The sequence below is a fragment of the Ictalurus punctatus genome, chromosome 29 (genome assembly GCF_001660625.3).
Source record: "Ictalurus punctatus breed USDA103 chromosome 29, Coco_2.0, whole genome shotgun sequence".
In the NCBI taxonomy this organism is placed as follows: Eukaryota; Metazoa; Chordata; class Actinopteri; order Siluriformes; family Ictaluridae; genus Ictalurus; species Ictalurus punctatus.
Genome location: NC_030444.2, coordinates 11,337,687 through 11,351,342, shown reverse-complemented (window position 1 = coordinate 11,351,342; position 13,656 = coordinate 11,337,687). Strand labels below are relative to the sequence as shown.

General features: G+C 40.7%; 1 protein-coding gene and 1 long non-coding RNA gene across 2 annotated transcripts in view; one reads left to right on the top strand and one right to left on the bottom strand.

The window, feature by feature from the left end:
* The first annotated feature begins 614 nt into the window (after nucleotides 1-614).
* LOC108260674 (uncharacterized) lies at nucleotides 615-4,439 on the top strand. The gene is made up of 4 exons (XR_001811226.3): nucleotides 615-1,048; nucleotides 2,815-2,874; nucleotides 3,238-3,319; nucleotides 3,415-4,439. It is a non-coding gene; the product is annotated as an uncharacterized LOC108260674 (long non-coding RNA).
* Nucleotides 4,440-8,543: 4,104 nt separating this feature from the next.
* pp1b (serine/threonine-protein phosphatase pp1-beta catalytic subunit) overlaps nucleotides 8,544-13,656 on the bottom strand; it is a 24,125-nt gene continuing 19,012 nt past the window's right edge. The window contains 6 exon segments of the mRNA NM_001200716.1: nucleotides 8,544-8,852; nucleotides 9,735-9,869; nucleotides 10,238-10,389; nucleotides 10,702-10,773; nucleotides 12,445-12,549; nucleotides 12,782-13,012. Coding sequence (NP_001187645.1) covers nucleotides 8,748-8,852; nucleotides 9,735-9,869; nucleotides 10,238-10,389; nucleotides 10,702-10,773; nucleotides 12,445-12,549; nucleotides 12,782-13,012 — 800 coding nt within the window. The 3' untranslated portion in view covers nucleotides 8,544-8,747.

Here is a 13,656-nt window from a genome sequence, read left to right as displayed (position 1 = left end):
TTTGCAGTAATCAGGCCTGGGTGTATTCAGTCCAGCTGAACCCCATTATGAATGCAGTTTCATAGATTGTGCGGGGGGGGGGGGGGGGGGGGGGGTTGGGGGGGTTGGTCCATTTTCACACAGGCCCAGTTGGTATTGGATAACTTTTAAAATAAGATTATTATTTTCAAATTGTATTTTGTGTTTACTCAGGTGCTTTTATTTTAAATTTGGCTTTAATTTCTGAAACAATTTCAAACAGAGGAAATGAGGATAGGGCAAATACTTTTTCACAGCACCGTGTATATATATATATATATATAGATAGATAGATAGATAGATAGATAGAGAGAGAGAGAGAGAGAGTATAAGCATAAATAGAATATAAATTAACTATAATAAGTAATTAAATAATATAATATAATTAATTAATTAATTAAAATGATAACAAATATTGAGTTAAAAGTTTCGATGCAAATATCTTCCGTCGTTTTTTGCCCCTTATTTTGGAGGGTACTAATACTTTTGGAGTCAACTATAATTTTTTTTATCCTTGACTGTAAATTTGAGTTTCACATCAGAAATGACTAATCCTATGAGGACATATTTTAACACACACACACACACACACACACACACACACACACACATCGCCGTTGGCACATAAAGGCACATAAAGCAACAGGTTGATTGAGTGCAGAAGGTTAAACTAATTAAGGCATTGTAGAAATGTATAAAAACCTACACTAGCCGACGCAACCACACCCGCATGAAATATTCCCCATACTGAGTAGCTCATTAACTTTTCCCCTCATTTGTGTCCCTGCATTTATACCAAGTCTTTCTCACATTTGACCTCTGAACCTTGGAACGATTGAGCCGAAACCCGATCCTCCGGTTACAATACAATGTGCGTGCATGTTTGTCTCTGCAGACACCTCGGCTGCGGTGCTGACAGAAAGCCTCAGGCTTCTTATGTTCTCTAAAATTTAATCCTCTGGCAGATAAGAGACACCTCATACGAGCCAAACTGTCTGAAACACCTCGCCGTTCTTATGATCGTGCCAAGGTATGTTGGTTTGTCGCCGCTGAAATAATGGCGCATTGGAGCGAGACTCCATCTAAGAAGATCAGACCTGTCTGCAGTGGCATGCTCTGTTTAATCCCATTGCACGGTTCTGGGGTTTGTGTATGGGTGTGAGTATGTGTGTGCACTTACACCGTAGAAGGCTACAGAACAACGTTTTAATATTTTGACAAAACAACATATGAACTATGACTTGTATACTTGTTTGTATTAGTTTGGTCATATGACATCACTACAACCAGCGTGTTGTATTCATACATACAATTCACACAATTTTATATATTTCATACAAATGTGAAGTTTCATACAATCCATCTCTATGCTAGCTTTGCATTGTGTACATTTCATCTCTATGCCAGTTTCCTTTTGTAAGTTTCATCTCTATGCTAGCTTTCCTTTTGTACGTCATCTCTATGCCAGTTTCCTTTTGTACATCATCTCTATGCCAGTTTCCTTTTGTACGTCATCTCTATGCTAGCTTTCCTTTTGTACGTCATCTCTATGCTAGTTTCCTTTTGTACATTTCATCTCTATGCTAGCTTTCCTTTTCTACGTCATCTCTATGCTAGCTTTCCTTTTGTACGTCATCTCTATGCTAGCTTTCCTTTTGTACATTTCATCTCTATGCTAGCTTTCCTTTTGTACGTCATCTCTATGCTAGCTTTCCTTTTGTACGTCATCTCTATACTAGCTTTCCTTTTGTACATTTCATCTCTATGCTAGCTTTCCTTTTGTACGTCATCTCTATGCTAGCTTTCCTTTTCTACGTCATCTCTATGCTAGCTTTCCTTTTGTACGTCATCTCTATGCTAGCTTTCCTTTTGTACATTTCATCTCTATGCTAGCTTTCCTTTTGTACATTTCATCTCTATGCTAGCTTTCCTTTTGTACGTCATCTCTATGCTAGCTTTCCTTTTGTACATTTCATCTCTATGCTAGCTTTCCTTTTCTACGTCATCTCTATGCTAGTTTCCTTTTGTACGTCATCTCTATGCTAGCTTTCCTTTTGTACATTTCATCTCTATGCTAGCTTTCCTTTTGCACGTCATCTCTATGCTAGCTTTACATTTCGCACATTTCATCTCTATGCTAGCTTTCCTTGTGTACATTTCATTTCTATGCTAGTTTCCTTGTGTACATTTCATTTCTATGCTAGTTTCCTTTTGTACATTTCATCTCTATGCTAGCTTTGCATTGTGTACATTTCATATGTATACTAGCTTTCCTTTTGCACATGTCATCTCTATGCTAGTCTCCTTTCACACATGTCATCTCTATACTAGCTTTCCTTTTGTACATGTCATCTCTATGCTAGCTTTCCTTCAGTACACATAAACTTCATGCTTAGCTTTGTATTTGTTTATTTCAGGTCTATGCCAGATTTGAAATATGCCCATGGGTATCTACTTGAACGTATCCTTAAATGACCTTGTTACACTGACTGTAGTTACTTTCTAAAATGAGCTCAGACAAGTTTGCTTCACCTACCCTGAATTTTGTTAAAATCCATTCAAAGCACATAAAACACAGCTGATAAAACTTGATGTATGAGTAGGCATTATGAGACAGTACAGCTGATTGGAGAGGGATTTGTGTTGCCAGTATGTGGGCGTTATGCAAGTTTTCACATGATGTCGTCGTCTTAATATGAAATTGACCGAGTGGCTGTCGAGTCTTGGTTACTTGTGTTTGCACGTCTTCGTTGTATCTTCATCTCTCTTCTTACACAATCCGCATATTTTTTTCAGACTCAAACTGAAAATGGAAACCTTTCTGGCTACGCTGCTGCTTACGCTTGCAGAAACCTGGTAAGCTCTGTTCAAGTCCCATGTCTCTGTTAACCTGCTCAGGACAGAAGTTCATCTGAAAAACTCATTCACAAGCAACAATTTAGAACACCACTAGGTCTTGTGTTTCCCTGCTTCACAAAGATCCATTCTACAATACCAAAAACAGATGGAGGAGAAAAAAAACTGTGTCCCTTTGCTGCAACACTGAATCAAGGGTAATAGTAATCCTGAGGAACCTAGATGGTACTCATTAATACACTCTGGTTTTCTCAGCTGTTGCGCGTGTGGATCCTTCATTGCTGGTCCGCCCAACCTATAGAGGAGGGTCCCTTCAAAGATTCCTTTAATATTATCCCTAGTTTTTAATGAATTTAATTTCAGGGCTCCAGATCTGGAATGTTGGCAACTGAGAACCCCACTAAGGCTTGGGAATTGGGCTACCTTACATGACTGCTAGACCTAAGTATGCCGCACGACTTCCCAAATAACACACTCGATGTAAACATCGTTGGAAAATCACTATATTCCTCGTGATCAGACTTTTTTTTTTTTTTGCAGATTATCTTCCAGCTTTCAAGACCCAGCCCTTCCAAGAGCATTTTAATGACGCAGAAACACCCTCAACTCTCTCCCACTGATTCATGTCTATGGAGGTGTGTTCCCTTTTTCCATGATGTTACATTTGAAGTGATTGACGTGGTTAATACTTAAAGGCAATCATATACTAATCGCATAAAAGACTAAATTCTTTTGTTGGTAATCTTTCCCTCGTGGGTGTGAGCACAAAATGTGATCTCGGCATTCAAGTCAGCACTTCCATTATTTGATGCAAGTATAGCCTTTCTCCTGGAGCGAAACTTTCACCTTTCTGTACTAGCAGGATTTGGTAAACCTACACATCCTATCATGAGTGTTGCGGTCGGAGGTGAGCAGTCCTTCACAGCTGTCCTTCACTGCAAGCAAATGTCAAGATCTGACTCCAATAAACATCATTTTGAACATACAACAGTCTCTTGAGTGAACCTGTGGCCATTGTTGGCTCAGATTCCTGGTCTTGGCTGACAGGAGTGGAACCCCATGTGGTCTTCTTCTGTTGCAGTCCATCTGCCTCATGCTTTAATGTGTTGTGGATGCCTTTCTGCTCACCTCAGTTGTAAAGAGTAGTTATTTGAGGTACTAAAGGCTTTCTGCCAGCTTGAACCAGCGAATTGTGTTCCTAATGAGTGTACGCTACACTGGAATATTCCTTTAGATACCTTTTCAAGTATTTCACAGTTATGCCAAGATTACCTCATGGCTCGTTAATAGTGACTAACATTAGATGAGATAAAATAGTATACGTATAATTTACGTTATTTGAAAGTCTACAAATTGCTATTTGGCCTGCAGCAAGTCCTAATGAGTTCAAATGGTAGTAAATACCTCTGTATACCAGTGCCTACCGGTGTGCAATGTCTCTTTGAGAGTACCATACTCTACATGGATGATTGTTTGTAGACATCCGACCATCACACCCATACTTGGGCCTTCCCCAAACTGTTCGAAGCCGTACTCACATTCAGATTAACACCAAATAACATATAAATAACACTAAATAACATATAAATATGCATGTATTATTATTATTATTATTTTTTTACGAGTGCATGCAAGTACAGTGGATATAAAAAGTCTACACACCCCTGTTAAAATGGCAGATTTTTCAACTTAAGATGTAAAAAAAAAACAAAAAAAACAAGGAAACCAAGATAAATCATGTCCACCATCAATGAGAAATTACAACGTATAAAAAATTATGTGAAAAACTATAACATAATATATGTTATAGTTATAGCAGGTGGGAGGGGGTTGGGGGGGGGGACGTACAATAACCTGGTTGTATAAGTGTGCACAACCTTTTATAATTGTGGGTGTGGCTGTGTTCAGAATGACCCAATCACATTCAATCTCATGTTCAAAAGTAATTATCGTACAGCGATTTTCGTCACATCTTCACGGTTTCATCTCACTGCTGAAGCCATGGTCTTCAACGAGCTTCCAAAGCATGCATGGTATCTCACAGTCAGGAACTGATCAGGAGAGGGTTACGGAAAAATTTCCGAAACATTAGACGTACCATGGAACACTGTGAAGGCCATCATCAACAAAGAAGCCTGATAACTGTAGTCTGTGGAATGATGAAAAGGTGAGCTGTGGCACATACCAAACATGTCTAACACTTTTGGTCTCTCATCAGGAATGTGACAGAACGGCGATCTGTGAGAGATTTTCTTGTGATGCCATGAAGCGAGGCATGCGGCAAGACACAGAGCTGCATTCTCCTTGTGGAGAGTTTCTGTTTGCATAGCCTCTCGTTCGCTAACTGATAAAACGGTGGCATGCTGAGCTAGTGACTAATAATAACAGGGTTTCGGCATTTCAGCCGAAATGACCTCATTAGGGCATTCTTAGAAAAGGACAAAGGCGAATGTGTGTGTATGGAGCGTGTGCATGTGCACACAGGTGTGCGTGTATGTGTGGGTGTAATATATATATATATATATATATATATATATATATATATATATATATATATATATATATATATATATATATATATATATATATATCCCCCAGCCCCCACCCTTTTGAACTTCAGAGATCATATGACACTTGAATTGCATTTTAGTCCACTAATTGTGTGACTTCTAATGGTAACAAGAACTAATTTTGGGTTTTCACAGCAACAGGTGTGCATACTTATTTAATCGTAACATTTTATGTGTTTTATATATAAAATTTATTTGAAATTAAATCCCAATGAAGTAGATTTCAGTTTCATGTGGAACTGTTCAAGGGGCGTGAATATTTATGCAAGCTACTGTGTATGCATGTGTGTGTATTTGGATGTGTCTCCATAGTAATACAGGTTTACTTCAGGCTGTGTGTGTGTGTGTGTGTGTGTGTGTGTGTGTGTGTGTGTATAAGTGTCAGTAGCAGGTCAAAGACTCAAAGTGTGTGTGTGAGTGTGTGTGTGTGTGCGTGTAAGTGTCAGTAGCAGGTCAAAGACACAAAGAAAGTGTGTGTGAGTGTGTGTGTGTGTGTGTGTGTGTGTGTGTGTGGGTGGGTGGGTGGGTGTCCAAAGAAACTCAGGCCTACCTGTCATTAGCAGACTGTGTAAGAAGCAGCAGGTCAGGTCTAAACCTTCCCCCTTCACCTTAAGGCTTTCTTAAAGCTAGCATGCTTTGTTGACCTTTGACCCCTGCTAAGCAGTCCAGGAAAACAGGTGGCCGAGTTCCGTCAGCTGCCCAGTAAAGTGTGTTTCATTGGTTGACTCGCTCCAACAGCTGTAGAAATCTACCAAAAGGCGATCCACACACCAGTCTGAATTCGTCAGCTCATTCACACGTGCGGTGTTAAAGCAGGAACACGGTATTCCGTGCAGAGTTCAAGAGCTCCGTTGATCGCATGTGTGTCCTTTGTCAATATGGAAGATTAAGGTATAAAGTGTTGATTTTAATCTTACCACAGTGTTTTTGTTTCAGAAAAAGCTCCAAACAGAACTGCTTTATGACGCAAAGGTCCCTTAACTATCCAAAATTATTCAGCAATCCATGGGGGAAGTTGGTGGAAGGCTCATTTTAAATGTGACAGGAAGTATAGAACTAAATGCCTGAAGCGAGGGTTTCAGGCCTTTTATGCAAAATTAGCTAATGTTAGCCAACCGGCTTTGACATTAGTATAACTAACATGCTTTCTTCTATTGTGCACCATGAGTCATGCCTGTATTTCTATTCTGAGAGGGGATAAACGCTACCGGTCATTCTAGAGCCCCTCCATACAACTAGAATTATGATATTAAGCAGAATTTGACTGGATGTACCAGCATAATAGAGTAGTGTAGTCTGGACTGGATGTGTTCTACGAATCGCTGCACGTCTACTGTGTATACGTGATGACACACAGTGTGGTTTCAGATGCATTTCATCTTTCTGAGGTACTATTTTGGCACGCTATTTACAGCAGACGTATGGACACAGCCCCTGACCATCCTCCTGCCTCAGGCTTGAGGAATACGACATGTTTATGTTCCTGCCCTGCATCCACCCTCTGAAAAAGGCCTTGGCCTCTAATCAGTGCCACCAGGCCGTAGCTCCGGCGCAGCGCACGGATAAAAAGTCCGTCTGTCCAAGTCCTCCTCCTCATAAATCATAAAAGCTACATGTTGTGTAATTTCATGTTTCATGGGTTCCGGAAAGTGCCTGTTAAGTAAGCGTAGACATGAGCGACAGATGTAGCGTGTCGTAGCGCCGCAGCTATCAATTCAGTGGCACCGAACGGTGCGTGTTACCGTGCTGTTTTCCAGAAAGTACAAGCACAAGCACGCTCTGAGCACAATCTGCTCCAACCACCTGCGGCTGTGAATTTGAAAATTGGTTATTGGAACATGGCAGTGGAAGCTTTGAAGCTAATCCTAAAGGTGGGGCCGGTAATTTTTCAATCAAAAACTTTTGTAATCGTTTCACGACGTTCTCCGGCAGCGGTCGATTAAAATATTTATTCCGATAATAAACTCCAGTCTCTTTGGATAAATACTGAAATGATAAATAGAAAAAATTATTAAAAAAAAAAACAATTATGCAAAACTTAAATAGAACTAACTAACTAGCTAACTAACTAAACTAACTAACTACATTCTGGATTCATTAAATGGCATTTAATTTAATTTAATAAATAGAGTATCAATTTCATTAGCCTTAAGTAGCCTAGCCTAGATTAAGCATAAGGATGACGTACAGTTTGGGACATATTCCGTCTCACAGAGGACTGCAATATACTATGTGGTTTAGTCTTCCATTAAAATCCATTAAAAATGATCTCTGCTAATAGTTTTATTTCCATTAGCAGGTGAGGTGACGTCGTCCCAGCTAACGTTTTCACGTTAGCAAAACATTTTTATTACGATATCATGAAAAACGCTCAATCTGTAATTTATTTTTTTAACGTTTTCACATAACGTTTGGTAAACCTTCCTACAACATTTTTCTGTTGTTAGAAATATTTGCGTGAGCAACGTTCTAATAACATCGTTAAACACAACCATTATCACAGCAGATGGCAACAACTCTGCGTTCTCTATGATGACCCTTTTAAAGCCGCTTTATTATTAAATATTTCTAACTTGCAGTAGTTACCTTCGAGTGAAGCGCGTTATTTATTGTGAAAAACATCATTCGAAGCAGATTGCACTCAACAGCAACATCTATTGGCCTTTTTGCGTAACTGCAACCCTTTTTATTTAATAATTTTTTTAAAAAAAAATTTGCACACACAGCACTTTCAGCTATTCTGGTTTATTTACTGAAAACCCAGACGAAGTTATTGGTTTATTTACGTGTTCCTGTTTCTCTCAAACAGGTCGGGAAGAATGAAACAAAAAAAAACAAACAAAAACAACAGAAAGAACTAGTCAATGTACATCATTCTGCCATAGGTAAATCTAAACAAAATCCAAACAAAAAAGAAAGTGGAACACTCTGATATGCAGACAGACTAATGTGTGTGTGTATGTGTTCGTGTGCGTGTGTGTGTGTCAATAAGTATACATTCCCCCCCAAAACACTTCATTGAAAAACTTGGTTACACAGACAAAGACTCGGACTGAAAGATGGAGAAGAACAGAGTATAGGAGTACAGAAGAACGTTTAGGAGATGAGGGGAAAGTTTAATAAGTGTTTAAAAGCAGAAAGGGTCGCTTCTCGCTGTGTATATAATAACTACATTGTTTTTCCATCATGGTAGAAATCGCAGAGGGAGTTTTGATACTCGATCTTGCCTTTACTTCATCCTCCGATTTGTTCAATCTTTTCTCTCTCTCTTGCTCTACTTTTCGCCAGCATTCGTTCGAGTGTTCACCGTTTTTTGGGTGGGGCGGCTGTGCGGGGCGGAGTCACGGGGCGCCCCGAGTTCATCCCTCCGTACTGGTACTTGGCCTTCTTCTCCGAAGGCTTCAGGATCTAATGAGGACGAATTGAAAATGATAAAGAGCAGTTTGCTTATGTATTTTTTACAACTTTCTACAAATAAAAAAAAAGAAGAAGTAAAGAACGTTTACCAAAGTTTGACTGATAAATATTAATATATGTTAACTATTAATAAATATTAAAGAGTAAATAAAATACATGCATCCAAACTGAACCAAAAAACAACACTCCAAATAACAAATAAAAACGGAGACATCCGAAATGAATCAAAAACACTTCAAATAACACAACAAAATTCGTCGGTGACGGTTTTTTATTTATTTATTTCAATCACGCTGTCGTACTGTAGAATGACAGCTGACCCTTCTCAGCCACTCGGATGCAAACGGGAAAAATGATCTGTATGGATTTTTGCCGATAACCGATCGGTGCCTGATTAATCGGTCGACCTCTAGTCTAGACGTACATGGATATTTCTGAGAAAACATTTACTGATGATCAAGAAGGCAGCACGATACATTAAGAGCCAGGGTGAGGGGGTGTAAACTTTTGAACAGGATGATCGGTGTAAAATAAAATAAAAAAAATCCATTTAGTACTGCTTTTCAGAAGCTACATAAGATATTTACATGTTTCCCAGAAGACAAAATAATGACAATGTACACCGATCCTCCTGTTCAAAAGTTTACACCCCCCTGGCTCTCAATCTATTGTGTTGCCGTCTTGAGTCTTGAGAAATATAGTCTTGAGGACTATATTTACACTTCTGTTATTTCATTTTGCAGATTCTGCAAGGCATATGTAAACGTATGACCTCGACTGTATCATCATATTCCCCAGCCCAAGTGTTCTCACATGATTACTTCTGACTCCAAACAAACTCCAGAAGTGTGTGTGTGTACTTGTGCGTTATACCTGGAAGGAACACATGAGCGTTTCGTCCACACTCATCATGCCGCCAGCGTTGTCGAACTCGCCGCAGTAGTTCGGAGCAGAGAACAGAGTGACCAGCTGTCTCTTGGCAAAGAACTCATACCCGTCCTCCACCACCTGCAGTCACACAAACACACATGCACGATATTACACTTTTATACACACACTTTAAAAGAAAAAAAAAAAAAAAGATTAGCTTCTCATTGTGCTGTGAAAATGTCACATACACATCTGGCTAGTTTCTTTACATTTTTCATAGGCTGGATATTAAACTCATCCCACAACGTAGTTTCAGGAGAGGGGGTGGGGTCTCAACCTCCTACAGGAATCCTACCAACGTATTTTCAATATATTTTAGAAATGGCATCCAACCCTTATGTATGTATTTCGAATGCAATCACCATGGAGTCGTTATTGAAAGAAAATTTTTAGGATCCTTCTGAAGGTTTAGGTGTTTAGGGAGAAACTGAGTGAAGAGCGGTCACCTGGTGCGCTCTGCAGATCAGGTCCAGATCGTGGCGGTTGAGGAACTTGCTGACCACGTCGGCTCCGAAGGTGAAGGACACGCCGCGGTCGTTCTCTCCCCAGCCCTGAACGTCTTTATCCGGGTCGGACCACAGCAGGTCACACAGCAGCCCTGCCGATCAAAGCAGCGGACGATATAGATCTTTTTACCACAGTACTGTCGATTCATTTTCTATGTTAATGGCCTTGTTGGAATACGTTTTCGTTTCTATCACAGGTACTAACAGGAACTGGCTATGCGGACATGCCAAAAAAACATTAAACGTAACTTTAAGTACCATGAGTCGTTCGGTAATACATTAAAAACTGTAATCATTGGCAAATCGCGCACTTGTAATAGAAGCCTGTTGAATTCTGGAATATTTGTATCGCTTTCATGAAGCTCCAAATGTTTAAAATTCCTCCTTTCGGAGAGAGTGTGTACCTGTGTCGGGGACGTCTGTGGGCCTCATGATCCGTCTGATCTGCTCCATGGACTGCAGGTCAGGAGACAGGCCTGTGGCAGAGGTGGGGGCGGTGAATCGTTTAAAATCAGTCACCTCTGTGAGTCAGTTAGAGCCACTACGTCAATTAAAAGGAGCAGCGCTGAGTACACGGGTCCTCTGAGCACCACGATGGAACTGAGATACTTTATATGTTACGCCCAGGGATGTTAAACCCTGAATTTATGGGTTTTGAAGACGATTACAAAATTTCTGAGTCTAATAAACCCAGATGAGGACGGGTTCCCTTCTGAGTCTGGATCCTCTGAAGGTTTCTTCCTCATATCATCGTAGGGAGTTTTTCCTCACCACCGTCTCCACCGACTCGCTCAATAAGGACAACATTCACACACTTAAAATCTGTCTCCTGTGTTTATGTCTCTGTAAAGCTGCTTTGAGACAACGTCCACTGTCAAAAGCGCTCTACAAATAAAACTGAATTGAATTGTAAACATATTGACAGACATCCCAACTCTCCCGGAAGTTCCCGTAGTCTTCCCTTATTTTAATAGCGGCTCCCTGATACCCGCGCATTATATACAATATCCCGGGAATCTGTTATTTTTAGAGCACGTGAGAGAGAGAGAGAGAGAGAGAGAGAGAGAGAGGGAGAAAGAGAGAGAGGGAGAGATGGAGAGAAAGAGGAGAGAGAGCGAGAGAGGGAGAGGAAAAGAGAAAGAGAGTGAGGGAGAGAGTGAGAGAGAGAGGGGGAGAGAGAGGGAGAGAGAGAGAGCGAGTGACAGACGTGGTGAGAGAGTGACAAAGTGCGCGTTCTGATTGGTCTCTCTTTCTCTTTTCAGTTTTCTTGGTAGGCTGGCTTTACGGTCGACCTCCCTCCCCCCCCCCTCTCCCCCCCCCCCCTTTCCCCCCCTCTCCCTCCCCCCCCCCTCTCCCCCCCCCCTCTCTCCCTCTCCCCCCCCTTTCCCCCCCCTCTCCCCCCCCCCCCCCCTCTCTCCCTCCCCCCCCCTCTCAGTCTCTCTCTCTCCAGTTCATCCATCAGTTTGGTTCAGTTTAGTGTCTGCAGCAGCCGGTGCAGCCACCTCACTGAAATGAGTTTTTGCAGGTCGGGATGTCTGTACTGAGCAATTTGCTCTCATGCCATCAGAAATCCTGTTATATATCGTTTGTCTTTTTCGGTAAATGTGTCAAATAAGGGGAATTACCGTCGAAATGATCACCACAATCCGAGCCGCAAAATCCAGCTATTACATCAACTCGGCTCAGTTAGAATCATATACGTAAGTCAGTAACAATCCTAAAATCGAACTCCAAAGAAAATCCAAAATAAAATCCGAAAACTGAAGGAGAAGAAAAGAAGACAAAGTGCACCAATTTCAAGTGAGAACCATCCAGCAATAATCTGGTCTTTGAAAAATTAATTTTCATGCAGGATTTCGGGATTTGAGTTTGAATTAGAGGCAGAGTAAAAATCGCTTTCCATCCAAGTTGTGAATTTAACATATTCAATTTAACATTTAACAACGTTTCCATCATGTTTCCATCGTCTTCTTATCAATTTTTTTAAAAAAATGATCTACTTTGATTGAGCGCATACATTTTTCCTGTGCATATTTTGGAGATTTTATTCGCATCTGGTGTTTCCATCCAGCATTTATTTTTTATGCCAAATCCATAAAAAGACATGGATGGAAACATAGCTATTGATAGTTTCCACGTAAACCCACCTCCATGGCAGCAGAATATTTTCTCATCGACGATGGCGGCGATGGGAAGACAGTTGAAACAGTCGGTGAAGGTCTTCCAAAGTTTGATGTTGAACCTGCGCTTGCCTGAAACCGCACAATTATTTGTGAAGAAAATGATCAATTATCGCATACAGACATAAATACAGCATACAGTGAATAAGACAGCCATTTATTTTTCAGCATATAGTGTGTGTGATTGTCCACCAGGTGGCACTAAATCTATACTCACAAATCTCTATAACTCTCAGAACTTATGCCGAGTACCAAACAATAAAAATAGCACGGAGGGCATATTAAAGTGTGCTTGTGTGCGTACACTCGTCGTAGAAGCCGTAGATGCGGTTGATGGAGGCGCACTCGTGGTTTCCCCGCAGCAGGAAGAAGTTTTCGGGGTATTTGATCTTGTAGGCCAGCAGGAGGCAGATGGTCTCCAGAGACTGCTTTCCTCGATCCACGTAATCGCCCAGGAAGAGGTAGTTCGCCTCCGGGGGGAATCCGCCGTACTCGAACAACCTCAGCAGGTCTGTGTACTGACCGTGGATGTCACCTGTACACACAATCGAACAGGACAGGGATGCTTAAAAAAAGATTTAGTAGGGGAACAAGACAAAGAGAGGCAGAAAGACAGTGTGTCTGATGACGTGAGCTGAATGTCAGTAGAGTCTGTGTACTCCACAAATCCTGACGTCCTCAAAAGTTTCTCTCTCCCACTAAATGATGGCTGCAGAAATGGACAGCGTGGACGGAAATCGCTGAAAGCCGCTGTCAAATAATACGTAAAAGAATTCATTGTCTAAATACATCCTTATTTCTAACCAGTGTTTCTTTTTTCCAATGTTCTTTGGCTGTGATATCTGGGAGACATCATACTTCTGCAGCATTTCCAGCTGTGTTTTCTCTCTCTCTCTCTCTCTCTCTCTCTCTCTATATATATATATATATATATATATATATATTTTTTTTTAAAACGACGAAAGAAAGAATCTGCTCGTGATCCGAAATGTACAAGCTCATCTGCGAAACATAGTGGAGGGGTAGTGTTAAGAAGAAAATCCCTTGAGTAATTAAAAAAGCACTGACATGTGACAACAATAACGATGCTATTTTGATGTTAGTATAGCACAGTATCGATATCATATCATCACTTGTCTCAGCCGTACTCCAGAAACCCCCAGGGGTGATGATATGAAG